This window comes from Pectinophora gossypiella, chromosome 19 (genome assembly GCF_024362695.1).
Source record: "Pectinophora gossypiella chromosome 19, ilPecGoss1.1, whole genome shotgun sequence".
NCBI classification, from domain to species: Eukaryota; Metazoa; Arthropoda; class Insecta; order Lepidoptera; family Gelechiidae; genus Pectinophora; species Pectinophora gossypiella.
The window spans coordinates 12,670,024-12,691,920 of NC_065422.1; the positions used below are offsets into that span (position 1 = coordinate 12,670,024).

At 42.4% G+C, this 21,897-nt stretch overlaps 3 protein-coding genes across 4 annotated transcripts in view; 1 reads left to right on the top strand and 2 right to left on the bottom strand.

Annotated features, from left to right (window-relative positions):
- Positions 1-21,897, bottom strand: part of LOC126375676 (putative oxidoreductase GLYR1 homolog) — a 342,593-nt gene that overhangs the window by 107,102 nt on the left and 213,594 nt on the right. The window lies entirely within an intron of this gene.
- On the top strand, positions 4,481-9,317 carry LOC126375716 (uncharacterized). Its single transcript, XM_050022813.1, has 6 exons — positions 4,481-4,608; positions 6,792-6,936; positions 7,464-7,568; positions 8,178-8,298; positions 8,637-8,819; positions 9,193-9,317. Exons 1-6 carry the CDS (start codon positions 4,481-4,483, stop codon positions 9,294-9,296), a joined length of 786 nt encoding a protein of 261 aa, XP_049878770.1. The 3' UTR covers positions 9,297-9,317.
- The window catches only part of LOC126375633 (uncharacterized), a 60,805-nt gene continuing 48,767 nt past the window's right edge, over positions 9,860-21,897 (bottom strand). The window contains exons 5-14 of one of the 2 annotated variants that reach the window (XM_050022654.1): positions 18,660-18,830; positions 17,010-17,160; positions 16,232-16,454; positions 15,738-15,905; positions 14,859-14,978; positions 13,992-14,078; positions 12,114-12,228; positions 11,465-11,624; positions 10,770-10,917; positions 9,860-10,172 (exon numbers count right to left, since the gene is read on the bottom strand). In XM_050022654.1, the coding sequence (XP_049878611.1) occupies positions 9,905-10,172; positions 10,770-10,917; positions 11,465-11,624; positions 12,114-12,228; positions 13,992-14,078; positions 14,859-14,978; positions 15,738-15,905; positions 16,232-16,454; positions 17,010-17,160; positions 18,660-18,830 (1,611 nt within the window). In that variant the 3' untranslated portion in view covers positions 9,860-9,904. The remainder of the gene's footprint in view (positions 10,173-10,769; positions 10,918-11,464; positions 11,625-12,113; positions 12,229-13,991; positions 14,079-14,858; positions 14,979-15,737; positions 15,906-16,231; positions 16,455-17,009; positions 17,161-18,659; positions 18,831-21,897) is intronic. The other variant, XM_050022655.1, reaches the window with a different exon arrangement.

A 21,897-nucleotide genomic window follows, 5' to 3' on the forward strand; every position in this document is an offset into this window, starting at 1 on the left:
CAACTTCGTGTGGACACCAACAAAAGACCCGGTCGGTAAAAGCAAAAAAGTATTGTAAAAACGTATTTGTTATGTTATGAAAATTATTCCGTTTCCTCTGATTAAGCCGTTTACAACATGTTCAGAGGGCGATTTATTTATTATTGTGTACAGTGGAGTTCATAGTGGGGTTTTGTGATGAAAATATTGTAACAAATCTTTTGTAAATAAAATATTGGTACCTAAACAGTTTTTTTTTCACATACTTATTTAATAGTTTCATTTCAACACAGTGGTACTCGCCGTCTATCTTCAACAGAAAATTTGAAAAAAGCCTTCGTTTTTATAAAGTCCATAACAACAATGGTGCCTATTCATGCGCACACATCCTACTGCACACTAACATAATAATAAGCGCACAAATACAGGGTGTTAGTGAGATCGTATCTCCAGGACCCCGATACCGACCCCGCCGGCGTGGTCGACGATTTTCTTAAACGTTGTACCGGGTGAGAGCCTTCAGCGCTCCCTATTTGTCCGACCAAGTAGCATGCCATCTGCGGCAAATCTACAATAAGTAAAAAAAAGTGAGATCGTAATGATTACTGAGGGGGATGATTCAGACCATGATTCTGAGTTACTATCAAGTGGATCGCTTGAGCTAAGCACCATAATTCATTATCATAGGTATACCACACTGGTAGCCAACTAGAAGGTGGAAACTGGGAATAAAAGCCTCGAGCTAATTAGACCTATACCTACACGTAGAACCAAGGACTTTACTTCGTCCGTAAGCATATAACGACATGGACCCCCGGAGTTCCATGTTGCTCTATGTCCGTATATGATAAATATTTATTCGTAGGATAAAATCATAAAGAAACCGGGCCTCCAAAAAGAAACGGACCGGAGAGACTACAGCGCGAAAAAAACCGGGTCTATGCTAGATACATTAACATCACAAACGTCATTCAACAGATGTTAAAAACAATTCTTTATAAGATTATATTTAGAAGCATACTGCAATTTATATAAGTGTATTATTTTATAAGCGAGGAGTCAACGAGTATAAACATGGAAATATTAAACAGTAAATGCCATCACATAAGGATACGAGATCCCAATGTTCATGATGGTTACACACCAGAACAATGGATAAAGAACCTTCAAAAGGAATACCAGGTTAACATAAAGACGTTTCCGGAATGGGAGAAACTAGTTAAACGATTGCATGTCGTGGATACCGACTGCAAAAGTCGCATTCAAGACGCTGAGATACGAAAGAAGTATATAGCACAGAAACTGTTGTTGGAATACACCAGGGTAACGCCATTCGAACTAACTGATCAGTTGTCCAGAACAGCAAAAAAGTGGGACCAAATAAAAAAGGATTTACAGCGTAAGAAGATACGTCGAGTATCGCCCAGTTTAGAACCTTTGCCTCCCAGTTTGCCAATGGCACTTATGGGAACTGTTCATCAAAACTCTCTGGTGCCGGTAGCCGAAGCTGAAACGGAATTGTCTCTAGGATCAGAAACTAGTAAACTCAGTGAAGCAAAGGAAGATTCGCGTTTGCCTCCGATAATGTGTACAAATAAACATAAATTGATATCACCTTTTACACAACCACACAGTATCGGCAGCGTTCATCACCGCGAATCTATTGAACCAGATAGTAATTCAAATTACTCATGGATGTTGCTAAAACAAACTACTTCAGTCGAAAGTAAACCGCAAGTAATAAGAATTATATACAATGATTTACACAGGCAACATTTATCGTTTACAGTGACTAACCGTAGCGACAAAATAATGTTTATAAAGTTTAAAAACGTGTCAAATGACAACCCTTTCAGACATTCGAAGGTTGAGCCGGCATTTCAGCAAAAGCTATACCCGGGCATACCACAAACCTTCGTCTTCAGTTTCCGGTTAAAGCTATTTAGAGATGAGTTTATGTCACAGTTATATTTCAAAGTAGGTCATGACGTTTATGAAGGAGAACCTGACGAGGCTTTTTGCATTCCTGTCGTCAGTGACTTTAAAAAAGGAAGATCAGTATCAGTTCCTGAATCGGTGGTGATACCTTCGGTTTACCCGTGGCATTTCCACCCAGACCACACGAAAGCATCTTTCGAAGTATCTATAGAGGATGGCCGGTTTTATCACTTACACATTGTCAAACGTAAAGTGGATCATGTTTCCATAAATTCAGAGGAAAATTTGTCATCCATAAAAGTATGTCCGAGCACTAAAGATGTTGTAATAAGACCATCTTTTACAAATGTAAGAAACAAAAAAGTCTCTCGCGTTGCCAAGTCTAGTAAATCGACCTTTTCAAAAACAGATTTAGAGTCTGAAGACCCTGATTTAACGTACACGAAACATTACATGTCACTAATATCAGCAGATATTGTTGAACGCGCCTTGGATACTTTCTACTTTAAACGCACATATATTCCTTTTTTAATAACCGACCCGAGAAAGAAAAGAATGAGTGTGCGGTTATCGAAAATAGAACGTACGGGTTGGCATTACGAGTACTATGACTTTAACTTTTATGATCCAAGAACCGAAGATGTCGTGGTGACAAGAACTCTGAAGGTTTTCGTTGAGATATTACCTCATCCTATAACCATAGAACCGGAGTTAATATTGATCATGACGGAGTCTGTCCCTGTCCACGGCTATTGCCAGGACAAGTTTGTCATTAGAAATTCACACAAATTATATCCGGTTAGAGTTAAAATTTGTCTGACTAAACAAATGAAAAAACTGTTTAGAATAATTCCTATGAAAAGTATAGTACCAATAACGTCTACTGTAACGTTTGAAATTAAGTTTTGTACTATGGACAGGATAAGGCAGGCTGAGGATTATGTGCATTTTACTATAAAGATACTTGTGTTCGGACATGATCGTATTTATAAGGGCGTGCCTCCGATGTTTTATGAGATTATAGCATCTTGTGAGATATACTATAACCACCTACTGAACAGACCTACTATGCTGGTAGATCCCACAGATTTAGCTTTTTAGATGGCTCTTGTTTACCTACTTTAGTTATAATTTAGTCAGTTTTTTAGTACCTACTAATTAATACTTAGTTATCATTTAGTTTTAACTTTAATATATTATGAATTGAATATACTTACTTACAAATGTGTTCATTTTCAATACTTTTAAAGCATTTGCTGGACTAATAAGTTATAGTAGTTTTCACTAACACAGTTGTCTCGACCATTATTTATAAACGTCGATACGACTCACCACCTATCATGTTGGTCTAACAGAAAGCTCCGCGAGGTGTGGGTTGCCCCTGACATGACTCATGTAACGACTACGTACTTACATTAGTAAGTAGTGACCGGGACCGGGACGGCTTAACGTGCCTTCTGAAGCACGGATCGTCTTACTTTTACCCGGTATTATATGTTTTAAAATGATTACTATTACAATCAGCTGAATGTGATAAACTGCGGGGTTAACATGGCCACATCGAAGCAATTCATCTAAAAAAGCAATATTGCAATTTGACATTTGCGCATATAAAAGTAAGTGCGCAAGACACACAAATGTCAAATAGCAATATTGCTTTATTAGATGAATTACTTCAATATTTTTAACTCCCCTTAAGGTAAAAACTACGTACATACCTTATTGAATAATTATTCCTGTTTCACGTTACAGATTACCACTTACAGGTCGCGTTGAAGCGACCGTGAACACGGAAAGTCACGGTATGACTGACAAGCCGCGTGCTTTTCACTGCGAATATGTCGTAGTTGTAACTACCCTCAATTCACTATTATTTGTCTCATCTATACAAAAACACACGCACAATCACACAATAAAATCAACAATTTACACGTAGAATAGAGAAGTACAATAGGCAGTCCTGTTGCTAAATAGCAATGTCTTCAGGCAACCTTAGATTGAAAGAGGTTAGGGGGTTTATATCTTCACCATCACACATTTGTCTATCTAAGATTATTTTGTGGGTGCAATGTCGAAATATCCAGGGTAAAGTACATGCTATGAAAGAACTCTTGCGGATTTTTAAAAGAACGAATGATACTGTGGGAGCATTCCATGGAAATCGGTAACAATGTTGAACTATACTTTTGGCTCTATTGACTATTTTGTAAGACACTCACGCTGCGGAGCCACGATGCTAAGCACGCATAAAGGCGCCTATAGAGTTCCTCGTCAAAGTGGCGCCCAATCGGTGGCAGATGTACGTGGATAGATCACTACAGCGACCACCTTGAAGGTTCCATAACAAACGTACCTACCTAACTTTTTAAAATCTCGACGTGAAGCCGTCACAACTGTCGATAGACTGTCATCACCAGTCGGTGATGTACACATAAATTCTGAGTACTTTTAAACTATAAAAACTTTTGGTTAATTAAAGACAAATTCCCGTATGCTACAGAAATAAAACAGTTATGAAATTAATATACGTATAAGATATAAAATAGAATAAATAAGGTAAAAAATGGATCATTATCTGACGACGTACAGAAAGGACTACCTATGGCCCAATTTGCCGGGGACTGAGTCCCAATCGGGAGGCCAGGGGGGCCCTGTGATCGGGGGAGGAGGTGGCAGAGGGGCTGTTACAGAGTAAGTACCAATGCCTCTTTTATAATAACTTCAATGTGTAAGGATCTTTCCCAATAAGATTGGTTATATAAGCCACATGCGACCACACAAACATCGGAGGTGAAGCAGTAGCCGTAGCCGAAAACGGCTGGATCCCATCATCATCAATATGACTAGTTGTAATCGTTGCTTCCATGCTGGACTGGAAGCGAACTTAAGGCATAGAACGCGATTAGCTGCTTATCTTTCCTGATATGTCGTAAAAATCTCATGCCTTAATTCAATGCCTTAATTCTGGCAAGGATCAATGAAGACAGCAGGCCCATAAGTGGAATAAACACTGCGTATGTTTTACACGACCCGATGTCGGAATCCTCCTGTGCCACCAGACCACCCAGCATCGAGCTGTGTGACTGTGCTGATGAGGCTTCGCTGAGCACCACGGCGCTCGAAGTCACAGACCCTGAGCTTGATCTGACCACCGAACTGCGCCAGTTCCGTGAGGAGATACGCCTGGCCCGGGAGGAAATCCGCATGTTCCAACAGGAGATGCTGAACCTAAGCGCTCTGGTGTCTACCTGTGACTTGCGCCTCAACAAGTTGGAAGCGAAGGTGGATGTGATCGAGCGACTTGCAAGCGCTAAGCAGAACGAAGATAAGAATTGTCGAAGCCTGATTATGCAGGAGACGACTGTCAGTCAGCTAAACAAGGACATCGATGACCGTGACCAGGAGTAACTCCTGAATGACACCGAGGTATCTGGCTTTCCGGAGTAGAGTGGAAAGAACGTTGTCTTCGTATCGGCGTGGAGCGCGAAGCTAGGCGTGGCCCTGGAGGAGCGCGATGTAGTACTGTATGCGTGTGGACTGCGCGTTTTTAACATTATGGACCATTTATTAACAAGCCTTTCAATAATGAAAGGACACTGCTTGAACCAACTGGATCTGCACTGCACGGGATGCGTTATTCCGTGCGGGTTTCAATCTATAGCGACAGTATAAGTATGCTGTTTATATACAGGGTGGCCCAGAAGTTCAGGATCAAAATGAAAAATTAGATAGAGGGGCTCATTAGCTACCAGAAACACCCCCATGTATGTTCAGCAATTATTTACGGTTTAGGAGATATGACCCATTTTGTACCTTTTTCTAGATTTTCTACCTTACTTCAGAAATAATCATTTTGTCGCTATCCCTTTCTTAATAATTATTTTATTTTACTTCACAACTATGCCTAAGGCTATGTACCGCTCAATCAAAGATAAATCAAAGTCAAATTAAGTATAAAAAAAAAGTTGTCGGAAGTCAAAGTGAGAATTCGACCAAAATTGTTACAGTTGTTAATACTTCGCCGAAGAATAATAAACACATGAGATTGATTGAGACTTTGAGCACCTTTAACAACGTTAGAAAGAAGCAGCTACATTGTATGAGAATGTCAAATTTTCCTTCAAATCTGTCTGTCTTGCAATCTTTGAGGGCTAATTACTTAGTTTTATGCCCTTATTAAGGGTACTTTTTTTGGATGTTTCTAAAAGCCTATTAAATGGAGCAGTTTTTAGAAATACTTTCATGGTCCATGACAATCTCAATGTGTTTATTATTCTTCGGCGAAGTATTAACAACTGTAACAATTTTGGTCAAATTCTCACTTTGACTTCCGATAACTTTTTTTTTATACTTGATTTGACTTTGATTTATCTTTGATTGAGCGGTACACAGCCTTAGGCATAGTTGTGAAGTAAAATAAAATAATTATTATGAAAGGGATAGCGACAAAATGATTATTTCTGAAGTAAGGTAGAAAATCTAGAAAAAGGTACAAAATGGGGCATATCTCCTAAACCGTAAATAATTGCTGAACATACATGGGGGTATTTCTGGTAGCTAATGAGCCCCTCTATCTAATTTTTCATTTTGATCCTGAACTTCTGGGCTACCCTGTATAGGTTTACTAAAATCCCTGTCATGCGGCCGCTACTGCTGCTCTCGCATAAAAAAAAGCTGTCACAATGATGCTTAAATCATCTGACAAAGATATAAAGGCCTGAGATGTGTAGATAAACGATTCTTGTTTCGACGCCCATGATACACTAAGGCTCTCTGGTCAAATGGATAACTTGCGTCAGAGATGATGCGTATCTGGGGGTCGATTTCATTCAGGTAGAAACTTCTTCGCTAGGACCCGTGATCTATTTTCGCAGAGCGCCCAAGCTATCGGGACAGGAGCTGGCGTTCTACCAGGCATGCATGCAGCACACGAGACCACCAGACTGCCGGTGTCCGCAGTACTCCGGGGAGCACGTGCAGATGCCGCCCGGGAAAGAGGGCGGGTGGAGTCGGAATGAGGTATAAAATATTTTTAGATGACCTGATTCGATGTGGCTTTTTAACCCTCTCTGGAGGTCCACATGAGGAACAATGTGTGCAATAAATACTTTGACTTTGAACTATATTCACAACATGTATTAGTGTACAGAATATATATTATGATTCGTATAATTCTCATATCTACCTTCACTACGTATTTAAAGTGTCAGTACACATTTCTTTACAATATTTCACGATTTGTTTTTTTTTTTTGAAGATGGGTTCTTTGCAGGCGTCATTTCATTATTATTATCTATTGATCGCTACCTTATGCTACAGTTCACCTGCAAGCCCTACATTTGTAGTCTAGTATTAGCTTAGAAGTGAGAAGTTTGCGCTTCTTTGGGAGTCAAGCTCCTCAGCCTCCTTGTGGCAGAATCTGCACAACTCGGGGTCTTTTAGCCCTATTGTGTCTTTGACAATGTCCAGTTAGATAATTCAGGAAGCTGAAGGTGCGTAAGAGGTTCTTGCGCATTTTTATTTACCATTTAAACTATTTATCTCAGCTCATGGGACCACTACTGGATCCGAAACTCTATCCAGTGAGAGTAGGCGCGGCTCCTGAGACTTCCACCTCCAGATATGACCAGCCTAATGCTTTTCTGGACAAGGTAAGCATAAATTACATAGCATAAACAACCATACATCCTAATGCTGGGCACAGGTCTCCCATCAATCAACCCGAAGACGGAGCATTCACAACCACGCTGCTCCAGTACCAACGGAAAGTCAACAATCTCGAAACGTTTTTTATTACAAATTGTACTGTCTGGTAATTAGAAATAATATCACGATGTTGGTTTGGTTTGGTTGCGTATAGCACGTAATGACGATGCCGCTAGATCTTAGAATTGATCATTTCATAATGTGCTCGATCATTTCGTAAAATGGTCATATTTCATGAAATAGTTGCCACACTCACTCGTATATATCACTCGTTGGCCACATAATGATGTAGTGTGGCCAGATCAATGAACACAAAACGTTTAACGACATAAGCAACTCGATGCATGATTACTTAAATGCACGAGTAAAATTAGTAACATTATCCACCGGTAGTGGCGCTGGTGTCGATTATATTTAAAACTTGATTGATATTATAATCAATGAATCAATGTAAGAGATGTTTAGAGAAATTAGGGTTGGTCGAATTAGAATTAGATTGCATCTATTTAATAGACATTTAGATTTTGACCAAACCATACAATTTCCTTATCCAGCTGCAATCAAAGTACCCAATGCTGTACAGCATCCTTCAGAACGAAGCGTCTCCGGAACTCAAGCAGAGGATCGACAGGGATCGCAACAAAACCACATACCAAGTGGATTATTGCGAATCTGGTAAGTAAGTCAATACTCTATCGTCCGAAACACGGCCTTCGTGGCTCAGTGCTTGAGCGTTGTGCCCACGATCTGGAGGTCCGGGGTTCGAATCTCGGTGGGGAAAAATCACAAAAATCACTTTGTGATCTGCAGTCTGGTTAAGACATTACAGGCTGGTCACCTGATTGTCCAAAAGTAAGACGATCCGTGCTTCGGTAGGCACGTTAAGCTGTCGGTCCCGGTTAGCAGTTACTAATGTAAGTACGTAGTCGTGACATGAGCCATGTCAGGGGCCTTTGGCGGGTCAATAATAACCCTGACACCAGGGTTGATGAGATTGGTAATCCACTTTACAGGTCCAGGAGCAAAGTTCGAAGGTCTCCAACGCGCCCAGGACGAAAGCGGCACGGGTCCGTGCGCCCAGCCGATGCGGCTGCCGGGAGACCCCTGCAGGGTGGGGCCCAAGCCGCGGTTCTTCACCCCCAAAACCATATCCAAGGGTGGCTCGGGGGCTGCGCAGGAACCCAGGGCCAAATGCGGTAAGCTTAACGTTAAGGTCGTGAGGCTCAGATGACTTTTTTTAAAAAAAAGTGGTGAACTGTATCGCCGTGTATAATGGTCAAGCCAACTCTGAAACTGAACTGAACATAAATTGATAACTCATTGATGCAAGTCCGCTAACGGGGTTTGGACAGCGCCAGCGCTCCCCATTTGAGAAGCACGTAAATGAATAAATTGGGTGGTTAAACGGCCACATCGTAGCAATTTTTCTAAAAAAGCAATATTGCAATTTGACATTTGCGCATATAAAAGTAAGTGCGTAATGTCAAGAAATGTCAAATATCAATATTGCTTTTTATATCAATTGCTCCGATGTGGCGTTTTTAACCACCCTGGTAATAATTCCCACAGAAACCACATCGGCGGTGCCTCCGCTGGGCAAGACGGAGTACCAGGACGGCGTGTCCAAGCTGGGCGCCATCATCATGCGGGACAAGCTGCACCGGAGACCCTGACGTACCTACTTTACTTTTTTGTACTACATACACACGTTACTTTTTGGTGCCAAAATGTCTTTCATTTCACTCCACAAAATGAAGTGGAAATTCCTTTGCGGTTAGTGATTTACAGCGACAACAAGTGGTCGACAAGGTGGACCGCTGCTTACTCCCGTATTCTAATGGTATTCTTAGGATTTTAATAAGGGCCCCTCACGAGGCTTTGCAGACTCAACAAGCACCTACATAGGATGGAGCTAACCGAGGCCCCTTTATGCAGATTCTGTTTAAAGGAGGATGAGACGCCATTACACCTGCTTAGCAGCTGTGAGGCTATCATATACAGAAGAAGCCGAGCAATGGGGGGGCCACATAATGGATCTCCAGGTTATGGGGCTTCCTCCCAAAAAGACGCTCGATCTATTCGAACGGATTGGTCGAGGAGTTTTAAATTTAAGGATTTGGTCACAATACATTTCGCTAGGTCGTAGTGGCCATTCGGGCTGTATCAGCTCGAGCCTTCTCAAACTCAAATAATAAATGTTGTTTAGGCAACAACTCTCACAATAAAATGAAATGCAGAAAGATAAATAGACGTTTATGTATAAAAACACGTATATAATCTGTCATGTGGGCGGCGACCGGGCGCTTGAAATAAGCTCGCCTCTTTTGTATAGCGTAGTGCCTTCCCTTCCTGCTCTCCTGGTTTCCTCTATCCTCCCATGGTCATCCTTTCTAGAAAGCTCTTCTTTTCTCGAATGGTCTTCTTTTGTCCGGTGGTCGTCTCTTCTGACGATGTGAGTTTGTTCCGTGCGGGTTGACACCCTTGTTCTGGTTGTGCTGTCGTCATGTTGTCTTAAGATAACTGCGCGTGCGTCTGATGTGTTGCGTTCTCTGAAAAAACAAAAGATAGAAGGTTTATCATTTACTGCTGATAACATTTCCCTACAAGCGTTCAAAGTAAGAGAGGTCAAACTCTTAAAGACAAAAAATAGATTTTTTATCTTCAGCCCTCGCGGCACAGCAAATGCTATCTACGGTAGATAGACATCGTACGGCTATTGGTCGAAGCGCTTGATATAATTCGCGTCAAATGCTGCACGGTTGCCATGTAGAGCCCGCAGAAGTTTATTAAATTAGTAGAGAATGATTTACCAAACGCAAGCCTTGATATTATGACAGACATTTCATTAAAATCATAAAAATGAATAGTGAATACTGTAGCGAAGGTCAAAGTTAGGGGATCCTCTTCTACTTCTAATCCTTTTATCCCGTGTCGGGATTTAGGGCTCAAATAACAGATTTCCACTCCCTCCCATTTCCTTTCCGCTCCCATGACATGACGAGAGTTTATGCCGGGGGATTTTAGGGGATCCTAATCCTAGTAAAAATAATCACCTCCCAAGCGACATGAGCCGACCAATAACGGAGCGGTAATCCTAGTGAAAATAAAAGAGACATAAATCCCCAGAATAAACAGCAAACCCTCACCTGCCAAGCGACATGAGGCGGTCAATATCGGAGCGGTCAGCCGGCCTCCTAACCTCCCCGGCAGACGTCATGGTGACCCGCAGCGGCGCAGGCGGCGGACTCGCGGGCGGGGACGACGCGTTGGACGCTGACGCCGGCGACGACGAACCTGCTCGATCATAAACACAACATAAGCTCACGACTATAGTCCCAATGGGGTACTCAGAGGTACATCCATCGCAAGATGAACTAAGTATCCACACCATTCCGAGCTTTCTGCTAGACCAACGTGGTAGGTGATGAGCCGTATCGCCATCTATAATGGTCGAGAAAACTGTGTTAGTGAAAACTGCAAGGTGCTGGGGTTCGAACCAACACTTTTTATTAACCATTAATTAAAGCCTCCGTGGTGTAATATCTAGAGCATTGCTACCAATCTGGAGGTCCGGATTCGATTATCTGTGGCAACATTTTCGAAAACAGTTTCTAAGACCAAGGGCAGCGCCATGCAGGTCTCGTTTCACCTGATTGTCCGAAAAAGTGAAATGATTCCGTGCTTCGGAAGGTAGGTTTAACCGTTGAATCTGTTAAATCTTGAAAACGGGATAACGCTGGGGAGTGAATAGTAAGTTCGTAGTCGATACCGTAGTTGGTGAGATCGATCGTTGACCTCACAACCCACATGAAAGAACACTAGGGAGACATTGAACACCTACCTACGGCCGAGTCTCTCTTAGCCGAGGACTCTGAGCCTGAGGTGGACCGTCTCCGGGGCGGCACTGAAGGTCGCGACCTCGGGGACTGTGACGTGAACGCGGCCGGGATGTGGAGCGACGCTGTTATCACGCAGCTGTCGTCATCCGACCCACCTAGAGTCTGGAAAGATTGAACTTAGCGTGAGGATGTGGTTAACTGCAGTTCACTGTATCTTCGGGTCATTTTTCTACAAAAGACGTCTTTCTATACGATAGACGAACTCTCTACGGTCATCATCAGTAAGTTAAGAGCCACGCTCTTGTTGGTGTAGCATTCTCCATGCTACTTTTTTGGGAAAAATAGGGCAGTGGTTTTCCTCTACGACAGGCCTTTTAATTATTTAGTCTTAACTAGAAAACCCTCAATATCATGCCCTCTTCTCTTGTTCAGCGCCTATCGCCCACGCCCGCCCAGACCCTAGGTCTGTCTGAGTTCCTCACTCATTGTAGTCACTGATAGGTACCCTCAGGTCTGTTGTCTTAAATTTTGTACCAGTAGAGAATTAGATTGCAATGGCCGCCCATGACCTAACCTGTCGCCTAGGGGCTCATGACCAAAATGACCCCCCCCCACCCCTGGATCCGTCCATGCGAGAGCCCCTCTTCCTACCTCATTGTAGTCACTGGCGGAATCGTTGGAGTCGGGCGCGGAGTCAGTCCGCGTAGCCGACGCTGGCGTGCACACCACGCCACTACTCCCACATTCCTCGCTACTCCTCACCCGGCTGAGAGAAGATATACACATTTTTATTATAGATTAGAAGATAAAATTGCTCGTGCAAAATAGACTATAGTTCAGTGTCAAATGCTGAGCTTCTTCTTCTTGTCGTTTCGATGGCATTCAGATTTTTTCAGCCCAGTATTTTGCCACTCGGACAGCATTTTCGGTGGCATTCATCAGCTAAGTTCCAAGAATACCCCTGCAACCTTCTTCCTGGCATTGATATGCACTACAATCTCAATAAAGTGTGTGTGAGTGAGATTTTACAACTCTCTATTAAGTATGTGACGAGGTATATTACGAGGAAAGTGATGAGTATGTAGATGGTTATATGGGGCGACTTTAAGAAAGTAAGAATGGATTGTTTGAAGAAGGATATGTGTGTGAAGGGTGAGTACAAAGAAGACGACTGACAGAGATGAATGGAAGAATACATGTTGTGCCGACTACACTTAGAGTGGGATAAGGGTAGGAGGATGATGAGATTTTTAAGGCTAGAGTGAATAGGCATTTGCTAGGTAAGCGTGATCCACCCTACACCACATCGTCGCTTAACGTCAGGTGAGATTGTGGTCAATCGCAAGCTATGCGAGACAGATAATCCACGCGCTCCTTACTCCTTAGGTACGTGTTCACTAGAGTTAAGTGAGCTCGTATCGGCGCGGGGTAGAGTGTCCCTTATATATTAAGTAAGTATTGTTTATTCTATGTCACAAGGGCTGTTGGCTTTTGGCTTTTGGCGGAACGCGCACACTACGAAATATTATTCCTTATTCTAAGACACTACAACCAAAGCCCGACTGCTTTCGTGAGTTAAAAGAACTAACTTTGTGGCCATACATCATGTAGTTAAAACTTCTACATTAAAGTAGCGGAGCACAGGCATCAGAAATCATGCATGAAGTATCAGCTTAAGCATTAAGTAGAAGCTTATCTTATTGGCCAGAATAGATTGGCTTAACCACGGAATAGGAGAAAGAGGATGGAAAGGCCTTAACGCGCATTTTGTATGAGACCCGCTGTCGCCGGTTCAATCCCACTCTCTTTTCCTACTCCTCCTGCAAACAAATAGTTACGATAGCTCTACTGCTTCTCAAATTCCATAGCCACTTTACCGGCAATATATATTTTATGTGATAGGCTGCAATTTTATACTTAAATTTTGTAAGATACTGCACACAAAAGTTGTTTTTTTGATAAATAGCCCATCATACTAAGGTTCTTAGCTATCCTGTGATAAGGAGGGATCTCATTAGTTTTTTGGCATGCAGGTGAACAAAACGACCTATTAATATACTTAATATCGTGGAGCTCCGTGCGCCGTAAAGTTTGCGGATGAGTGGAGTGCAAAGTGGGAGCATGAACTTTTTGTTCATACTTGTATGGCGCGCCTCTCACGCTCACTTAGCCCTTTCTACCTCTTTCTTCTATTCCGTGCGCTAACAGCTTAAGCTTTGGCTATCAGTTAAAGACCAATGTTACTGGTGGCAGGTGCCTTGATGCTTTGAAGCACCAGACTGCTAAACTTAATGTATCAAAGCCTAAAAGATTATTAACAAAACCACATGAAAATATGGAGTGCCTTTGTATATGGTTTTAAGAATTAACTGTGGATGTCCATTGTGTTATCTGAAAGTTTCGTGGTGCTATTAAAAACAATGCGAAAAGAGTATTCTTTAGCAAGCTAAGCAGTTGTGAGTGACTGGAGGTCGAATTTTGGAGTATCTGATCAAAACGCACACATATCTCTGAAGGCAGTCGACTCACCTAGTGACAATGGTCATAGCTGAGGAGAGCGATCCAGAGGAGGTGTCGGAAGCAGCGTCGCGCGCGCGCCGCCGGCCATGCGACTCACTATGGGGTCAATCATATGGTTAATTAAAGCTTTATTGTTAAAGCTGATACAGGTGCAAAGCTGACGTCGTTTCCAAGGAGGTTAGATATCGGTTGTGTGCAGTGTCACTAGTAGGCCTAACATGCGCACGTGATAAAATTTTACCACCGTCATTTTATCGATTCTGACGATATAATCAACTCGTTTTGTCGATTGGTGCTAATATGTGAACCCGAATAAGTCATGTCGTTCAGTCAAAATACGAACAAAATCAAGTGACACGCATATCAGAGAAATTTTTTTTATCCATTTCGAGAACGATGCAGCCACAAACAAGAAAATAGATAGATAGATATAGATAAAACGTTGCACATGTTAGCCCTGCAGATGAGTATAAACGTAAACTGTGATGTGAGTGAGTAGTATGTTAATTACCCAATAGTATTCATCTATAATAATGATATCAGCTTTGACAACAATGAAAGCCAACACAAAAGTGCTTGGAGCATCGCAATTCATCATCTCCACAGCGCAGCGTTATCCCGTTTTCACGGGGTCCGCTTACCTAACCTGAAGATTTACCAGGTCCGGTTTTTACAGAAGCAACCTAGGCCTAGGCAGTGGTCTGCCTTCCAACCCGCGAAGGGAAAACCAGTCCAATACAGCTCCGAAACGCATTTCTCGGGAATGTCCGTTTCCCCACGATGTTTTCGGTCACCGCTGAGCACGCAATTGAAGCGTCGCAATTCGTCAGCAAATTTTTTCGGCAACCACTTGTCAGGCCAAATGGTGAGCGTTACCTAGCAGAGTGGTTCCCGGGCCCGCCGGTGGCGGCGGCTCCGTGCAGGAACTGCTCCCGTGACCACACGCGCCGCGCCGCGTTCTCAGCGCTTGACGCTATCGCTTCCGTAGCTGCGCATCTGTTGTACATTGTGTTATGTTGAGGAAGTGTAATATGTACATAGTAACATAAGCTCACGACTACAAACATGACAAATGGGGTAATCAGAGGTTATCCACCGCAAGATAAACCAAGTACCCTCACCTCACCGAGCTTTCTGTTAGACCAACGTGATGGGTGAGCCGTATCTCCGTCTACAATGGTCGAGCCAACTGTGTTAGTATAAACTGCATTTAAGATAAATTAGTAATAAGTCATTGGTGCAAGTTCAGTACCTGGGTTCGAACATGATTATTTTGAGGAAGTGTAATATGTAACGTGTATTTCTTTTTATGAGACCGCACTGTTGAAAATTTTCCCTTATGTTTCTATAGATGTGGCAGTCTTGTGCGAGTTTCGTCTCCCCGACAACAATTAAAACCATCACGCTTTCTTCTCCAGGGTCTACTACAACTGCGGTACTCACGGACTGATGTTCTTGGACCAGATAAAATAGCATCACACCTGTATCCCTGAAGGGGTAGGCAGATGTGTTCAGTATATACACCCACTCCTTGTCATCTATGTTTAACTCCCATGTAATAGCAGGCGACCCTATTGCCATTAACCGACCACAAATCCTTCGGGGGCCATTGATCATGAGTTGAAAAAACTATGCAAAAACCTAATAGGAAAATTTTAACTACTTTATATGCCGTCAGCGTATCACTCAAGAGCGTGGGCTTCTGAACTGGTTTTTAGCGTTCAAAAGGTTGAAGTAAAAAGCTGTGGTACTCACTCCGCCCTCCTCGGCAGCAGTGTGTCAAGATGCGCTGGCGCGGTGTGCGCGAGGTGGATGTACGCCTCATGCAGCAGCTCGGCTGGTAACGTCCACAGCTCTCCTTGCCGCTCCACCAGCTGGCGCACCACGTTGATCACGTCGGCTCGCTCTGATAGCTGCTCTGCACTAGAATCGAGAAGATGATCATGAAATTACTAGCTTGACGGAGAAAAACATAGAATGTGTTTAGCATGTCGTACACGATACCCTTTTTTAAGGGCAAATAGGCGATAGGTTACCAGCCTATCGCGATACGGTTCAGTGGCGGATCCAGGATTTTGGCTTGGTTCCAATTTTTTTGTAAGTAACTATGATTCGTCAGAGGTGGACCCAGAGGCTATAGATGGGATTTGAATGTCCTTGTCTTTTCCTATCTTCCTTTTTTGTGATGCTTTCTATCACATGACAAGAAAACGCAACGAACCTTTCCTTTTGTAATTGCAACAACTAACCTCGCAGCTTCATTAGGCTTATTCCTATGCAGTATATTGGGCGCGAAGACCGTAGCCAGATTGGCTGCGTCCATTTTATTGCCAGGCTCTCGTCCGTCTTCGGAGTGCGCTGCCAGTTCAGCCAGGAACGACAGCAGCGCGTTGAGGGTGTCTCGGTGGGCTGCTGGCAGGAGCTGCACTATCAGCTTCAGAGCTTCCCATTGGAGACGGCGGTTGCGGATTTCTGGAAACAATTGAACAACACATAAGCTCACGACGATATTCACAATTGGTAGTTAGAAGTAAATCCATTGCAAGATGATCTAAGTTCCCATGCTTTGCTTAGATCTCTAGTAGACCAATGAGGTGGTGAGCCGTATCGCTGTCAACAATGGTAGAGCTACCTAAATAAACTTTATTATTATTATTATTAGCTGTGTTAGTGAAAATTGTACTTAAGATAAATTGCAACTCCGGTACCGGTGAGCGAATCGGCGCTGGCGCTGCGATGGTGAAAGGTGGATAATAAAGTGTCAATATAATAGTTGTTGAGCAAGTTTGATCTTCAGGCGACAAAAGATTCTCACATCTGTTCCTAGCGAGTCAGTCACCCAATTATCTAAAAGTGAGATGATCTGTGCTTCAGTGGCTAAGGCACATTAAGCAGTCGTGGTGCTAAAGTTGGGGTCTTAAAGTGGGGATCTTGAAGTGAAGATCCTGAGGTAAGAGTCCTGAAGCGGGGGTCCTGAAGTGGGAGGTCCTGAAGTGCGGGTCCTGAAGTGGGTAGGGTAATACTCACTCTGCGTCTGCAGGAAGGCCGTGTACAGGTCCCTGCAGAGCAGCGGGTCGGGCAGGTCGCGCAGGAACTCTTTCAGCAGCGTGGCCACGTCATGTGGACACACTGCCGCGTCTAGCGCCGCATCCTGGCCTCGTTCCCACTCTTCTCTTAACTGAAAAATATATTCAATAGCTTGAGATACTGAAGTACAATACAATAATTATTTATTGCACACAACGTTCACAACAAGCAAACAATCACATATAAACAAATTGGTACAAAAGGCGGCCTTAATGCTAAGGTAGCAATGTGTTCCAGTAACTTTCTAGTACCAGGATGCACTGAAGTATACTTTATGCTCACTTGAGAATCACTGGTTTAAATCCCAGCAATGACAGGTCCGGTTTTTCACAGAAGCGACGCGAAAGTAAAACCAGCCCAATACAGGTTAGGTCACATACCTCCGAAAATGCATTTCTCGGGAATGTGGGTACTTAATATTATTCATATATATTTTTATCGCGACTTGTTGTTAATTTGCCGCATAGGAAGTACTTGTTAATTTACTGTGACATTAAGAGTACTTAAGTATCTTTTTTTTCAATTTATTATTCCTACAAACACTTCTAAATAACTTTCCAAACCCTTTCAAACGTTTCAATCGCTACAAAGTCCGAGCACCTATAAATCTGGCGCAAGTGGGTCACTCCTGCGCATGTTGGAAAACATCTAATTCGGTCGATCGATGTTTTATTCTCACCGAGTGTGTTGACGTGGGTTTGTAAACCGCGGTTGTTAGCTGAACAGCAACAATGTGGACTTGCGTTCGGCCCAGAGCCGTATCAAGTAGGTTTGAATTCTCACGTTAAATGAATGGTAAAGAAAAGGTTAACGTCGTGTCTTATATGAAAGTCAAGGAATTGGGCTTTGATAGACTGGAATGGAAAATGCTACACCGACAAGAGCGTGGCTTTTAAATTGATGATGATGATGAAGGTTGATCAAGGGTCCCTGAGTTTTGGGATTCCAGTCACCCCCTTAATTCGTCTCTGAATAGCAACTACGCTGACTCTGTTTAGAAACAAGGAAGGTTGAAAGGTACTTGAAGAAGAAATTGAAACGATACTTCGTCAGAAGTAACGTGAAAGTAAAGAATTATTGTGTTTCATTTCGACAATCAAACATCATAGAAGGGAAGCTACAAGGAAAGAGACGAAGGGGAATACCAAGAAGAGCTTACATGGAACAGATCAAAGAGAAGGCGAACGTCGTGCCTTCTAAGGAAGTGAAAGAATTGGCCTTTGATAGACAAGAATGGAGAATGTTGCACCGACAAGAGCGTGGCTCTTAAATTAATGATGACTTCGACGTTTTAATTTCTTTTATGCAAAATTTAAGATATGTAGTAGGCACTTGTAGTTTCTGAGATTTCGTGATGAATGAGTGAATCAGGGACTTTCCACTTTTAATTTTATATACCTAGATTTAGATTAATGATATGGGATATCTATCTTCTAAAAACCTAATCACTAACTCTTTTTCTCCACGTTACACTGAACTTCTACTAATGTTTGTGACAAAACTGTTGTTTTACCTGCTTTAAGGCTGTTGTCTTCAACAACATTTTTCAACAACAGTTGTCAACGACAGTCTTAGTCACTCATCTCTTACCTGTCTAACTCTCTTCTTAGAAGCAGATACCCTGAACAGACCGAGTGTTCTCAGACCATGGCGTCGGAGGTGTGCGAGGCAGGCTGACACCAGGGCAGGGACCCTAGGTCCCCCGCCACCTGCCTCCTCCAGTCCTGCCCACCCCCATTCACCGGAGTCGCAGGATTCACTCTGGAAAAAAGGATAATTCCATGTAATAAAAAAAATATGAATAAAATAAAATTATATAATAATTAAATAATTAATTTATATTAAATTATTTGTTTTTATTTATTAATTTTTTTTATTCATTTATTATTTTTTAAAAGGATAATTCCATGTAATGAATCCATGATAGCCTTGTTCGGACGCATGACACAGTTAAATCGTAGTATCACGGGTTCGAATCCTGACTTGGGCTCTAAACCATTGAATTCGACTTTTTGTGTTTGAATTCATGTTTGTATCACAGACAATTGACAGCCAGTCTCCGTGGTCTAGTGGTTAGGAGCGTTAGGCTCACGATCTGGAGGTCCGGTTTCGATTCCCGATGGGGACATTGTCGAAATCACTTTGTGAGACTGTCCTTTGTTTGGTAAGGACTTTTCAGGCTTGAATCACCTGATTGTCCGTTAAAGTAAGATGATTCCGTCCTACGGAGGGCACGTTAAGCCGTTGGTCTCGGCTATTAGCCGTAAAAACACCTCCACCAACCCGCATTGAAGCAACGTGGTGGAGTATGCTCCATTCCTCCTCCGGTTGATTGAGGGGAGGCCTGTGCCCAGCAGTGGGACGTATATAGGCTGTTTATGGTTATGTTATGTTATGGAAGATATATAATAATACAATAATGGTCTTCCATATGACATGTAATATAACTATTACGAAATAAATGAATATGAATTATGAACAATATAACAAAATCATTGTTTTAGTCTTTTGTGGCTTTCTTTATTTGAACGTTTGGTTAACATAAAGTCAACCTACTGGGAAGTTAAAAAGGCCAAATCGAAGCAATTCATCTAAAAAAAACAATATTGCTAATTAAAGCACATAATAACGGGTTCTTACCGCGTTTAAATGGGGATATGAGACTCCCGATATTTCGACACTGTTGCAAATGCCATGATCACGGGATGACTGATGAGATTGGAGTGGAGTAGGTAGATCCATAATTTTCTACGGGCAGACATATCTGTCTACCCTCTTTCTTTGCCGCTTGTTTATGTTTTTGATATCGGAATGTTCGGAACCATCTGAACTCGCACCGAACTCACTACGACAAACCGCACTCACTGTGTGCAGATATGTCTGCCCGTAGAAAATTATGGATCTACCTACTTCACTCCAATCTCATCAGTCCTCCCGTGATCATGGCACTTGCAACAGTGTCGAAATATCGGGAGTCTCATATCCCCATTTAAACGCGGTAAGAACCCGTTATTATGTGCTTTAATTATGATAATAACCGCGTAAACTTAAAACAACAATATTGCTTTTTGACATTTGTTGGTATTACGCACTTACTTTTATATGCACAAATGGAATATTGCTTTTTATGTAGCCTTTTTAACCCCTCTGTTTAATACCCCTTAATCATGTAATGTAGTAATCGTATAGATCTAAGCGCAATTTGTAAATAAACAATTCAGAGAATGTTTATCTGACAAACATAAAAGTTTTATTACCCACGAACTAACCAATTAACGGCCTGCATGCTCCAGTGGTTGAGCGTTAGGCTCACGATCCGGAGGTCCCAAGCTCGAATCCCGGTGGGGAAATATCATGACTTTTTGATACCTAGGTTGGTTACAGGCTGATCACCTGATTGTCCGAAATAAGATGATCCGCGCTTCGAGAGTTCGTCCCGGTTACTACTTACTGATGTAAGTAAGTAATCGTTACATGAGCCATGTCAGAGGCCTTTGGCGGCTGAGTAGTAACCCTGACACTACGGTTTATGAGGTTGGTACTCCACACAATCTACACGAGAGAAGAAAATTACCCACGAATGTATCGTTGCTGTCAATATCTAGAATCAGCCTCGATTTCTACTATCTATCTGACTGAGGTTCACGGCCGCATAGATATCGCTAAACCCAAGCATCGGTTAGCAATAGGGAATAAATAGTCAAACCATTCCTATCAAATTGTTATGGCTGGCTATTCTCGGATAAAGATATGGGGATAGGCGAGTGCGTGCGAAGCGTCATGCGATAAAATTAACGTGGCCTTTAATGAAAGCAAGACGTCGGAAGGACGTACAGGTAATCGGACACCAGTGACGTCATTCGGCGTCATCACACGTCATGTTTGACCTATTGGCCCTGATTGTGAACGTTTGTTTTTTTAATGTCACAATGATATTTAGATTCATAGCAGTTTTACAGCGCTGTGGGCGTTTAGGGCACGACGAACGGTTTTAACTGCGTCGATTCAGACGTCCTTGTTACAGGCAACCGGCGTGTTTGTCAGGAGTAGACATGGAAGTATATACAGGGTGTTAGTGACATCGTAACGAAAACTCTGAGGAATTAATGAGCCCATGTCTGTGTTGATATCAAGTGGAATATTCCGTCGCAAAAGTATGGAACTCAAAATAATTAAAACAAAACAATCATGAATTTTCTGACAGGAAATTCCACTTACACCGCGTACAAGTACGTACAGGTAGCTAGACGAGTACGTATGGGTGTTAGTGACATCGTAACGAATACTGAGGAGGATGATTTAGACCATGATTCTGAGTTGATATCAAGTGGAATACTTCACCGCAGAAGTAAAGAATTTCAAATAAGTAGGTAATTTAAGAGAACACAAAAAGCATATTAATTTTGCGACGGAAAATTCCACTTGATATTAACTCAGAATCATGGTCTAAATCATCCTCCTCAGTATTCGTTACGATGTCACTAACACCCTGTACAAAAATGATGGGTTCTGTCTCGCGTTTGGATCGTTTTACGACGATTTGGTCGTAGTACGATTTTAAATTTTACAGTATTCCCATTACAGGATTCCCAGATGAGATTATATTTGTCTGAATCCATAATAGCCTGTTCGGAGAACGCATCACTTACATTGTAGCGCCTTGGTATCTGAACCACTGTATTCGACTTCATGACTTTGAATTCATGTTTGGAACACAGATAATTATATCACGTGGTTTAGAAGATTTATGCCCGGTTAATAGCAATATGGCGATATGGCGATATGGCAATATGGCATCGAGGAGCTCGGTGGCGCAGCGGTTAACGCG

Coding starts and splice junctions, on each gene's coding strand:
- LOC126375716 (XM_050022813.1), top strand. CDS start 4,481: ATGGATCATTATCTGACGACGTACAGAAAGGACTACCTATGGCCCAAT. Junction 6,937..7,463: donor GCGGGTGGAGTCGGAATGAG/GTATAAAATATT, acceptor TATTTATCTCAG/CTCATGGGACCACTACTGGA. Junction 8,299..8,636: donor AGTGGATTATTGCGAATCTG/GTAAGTAAGTCA, acceptor TCCACTTTACAG/GTCCAGGAGCAAAGTTCGAA.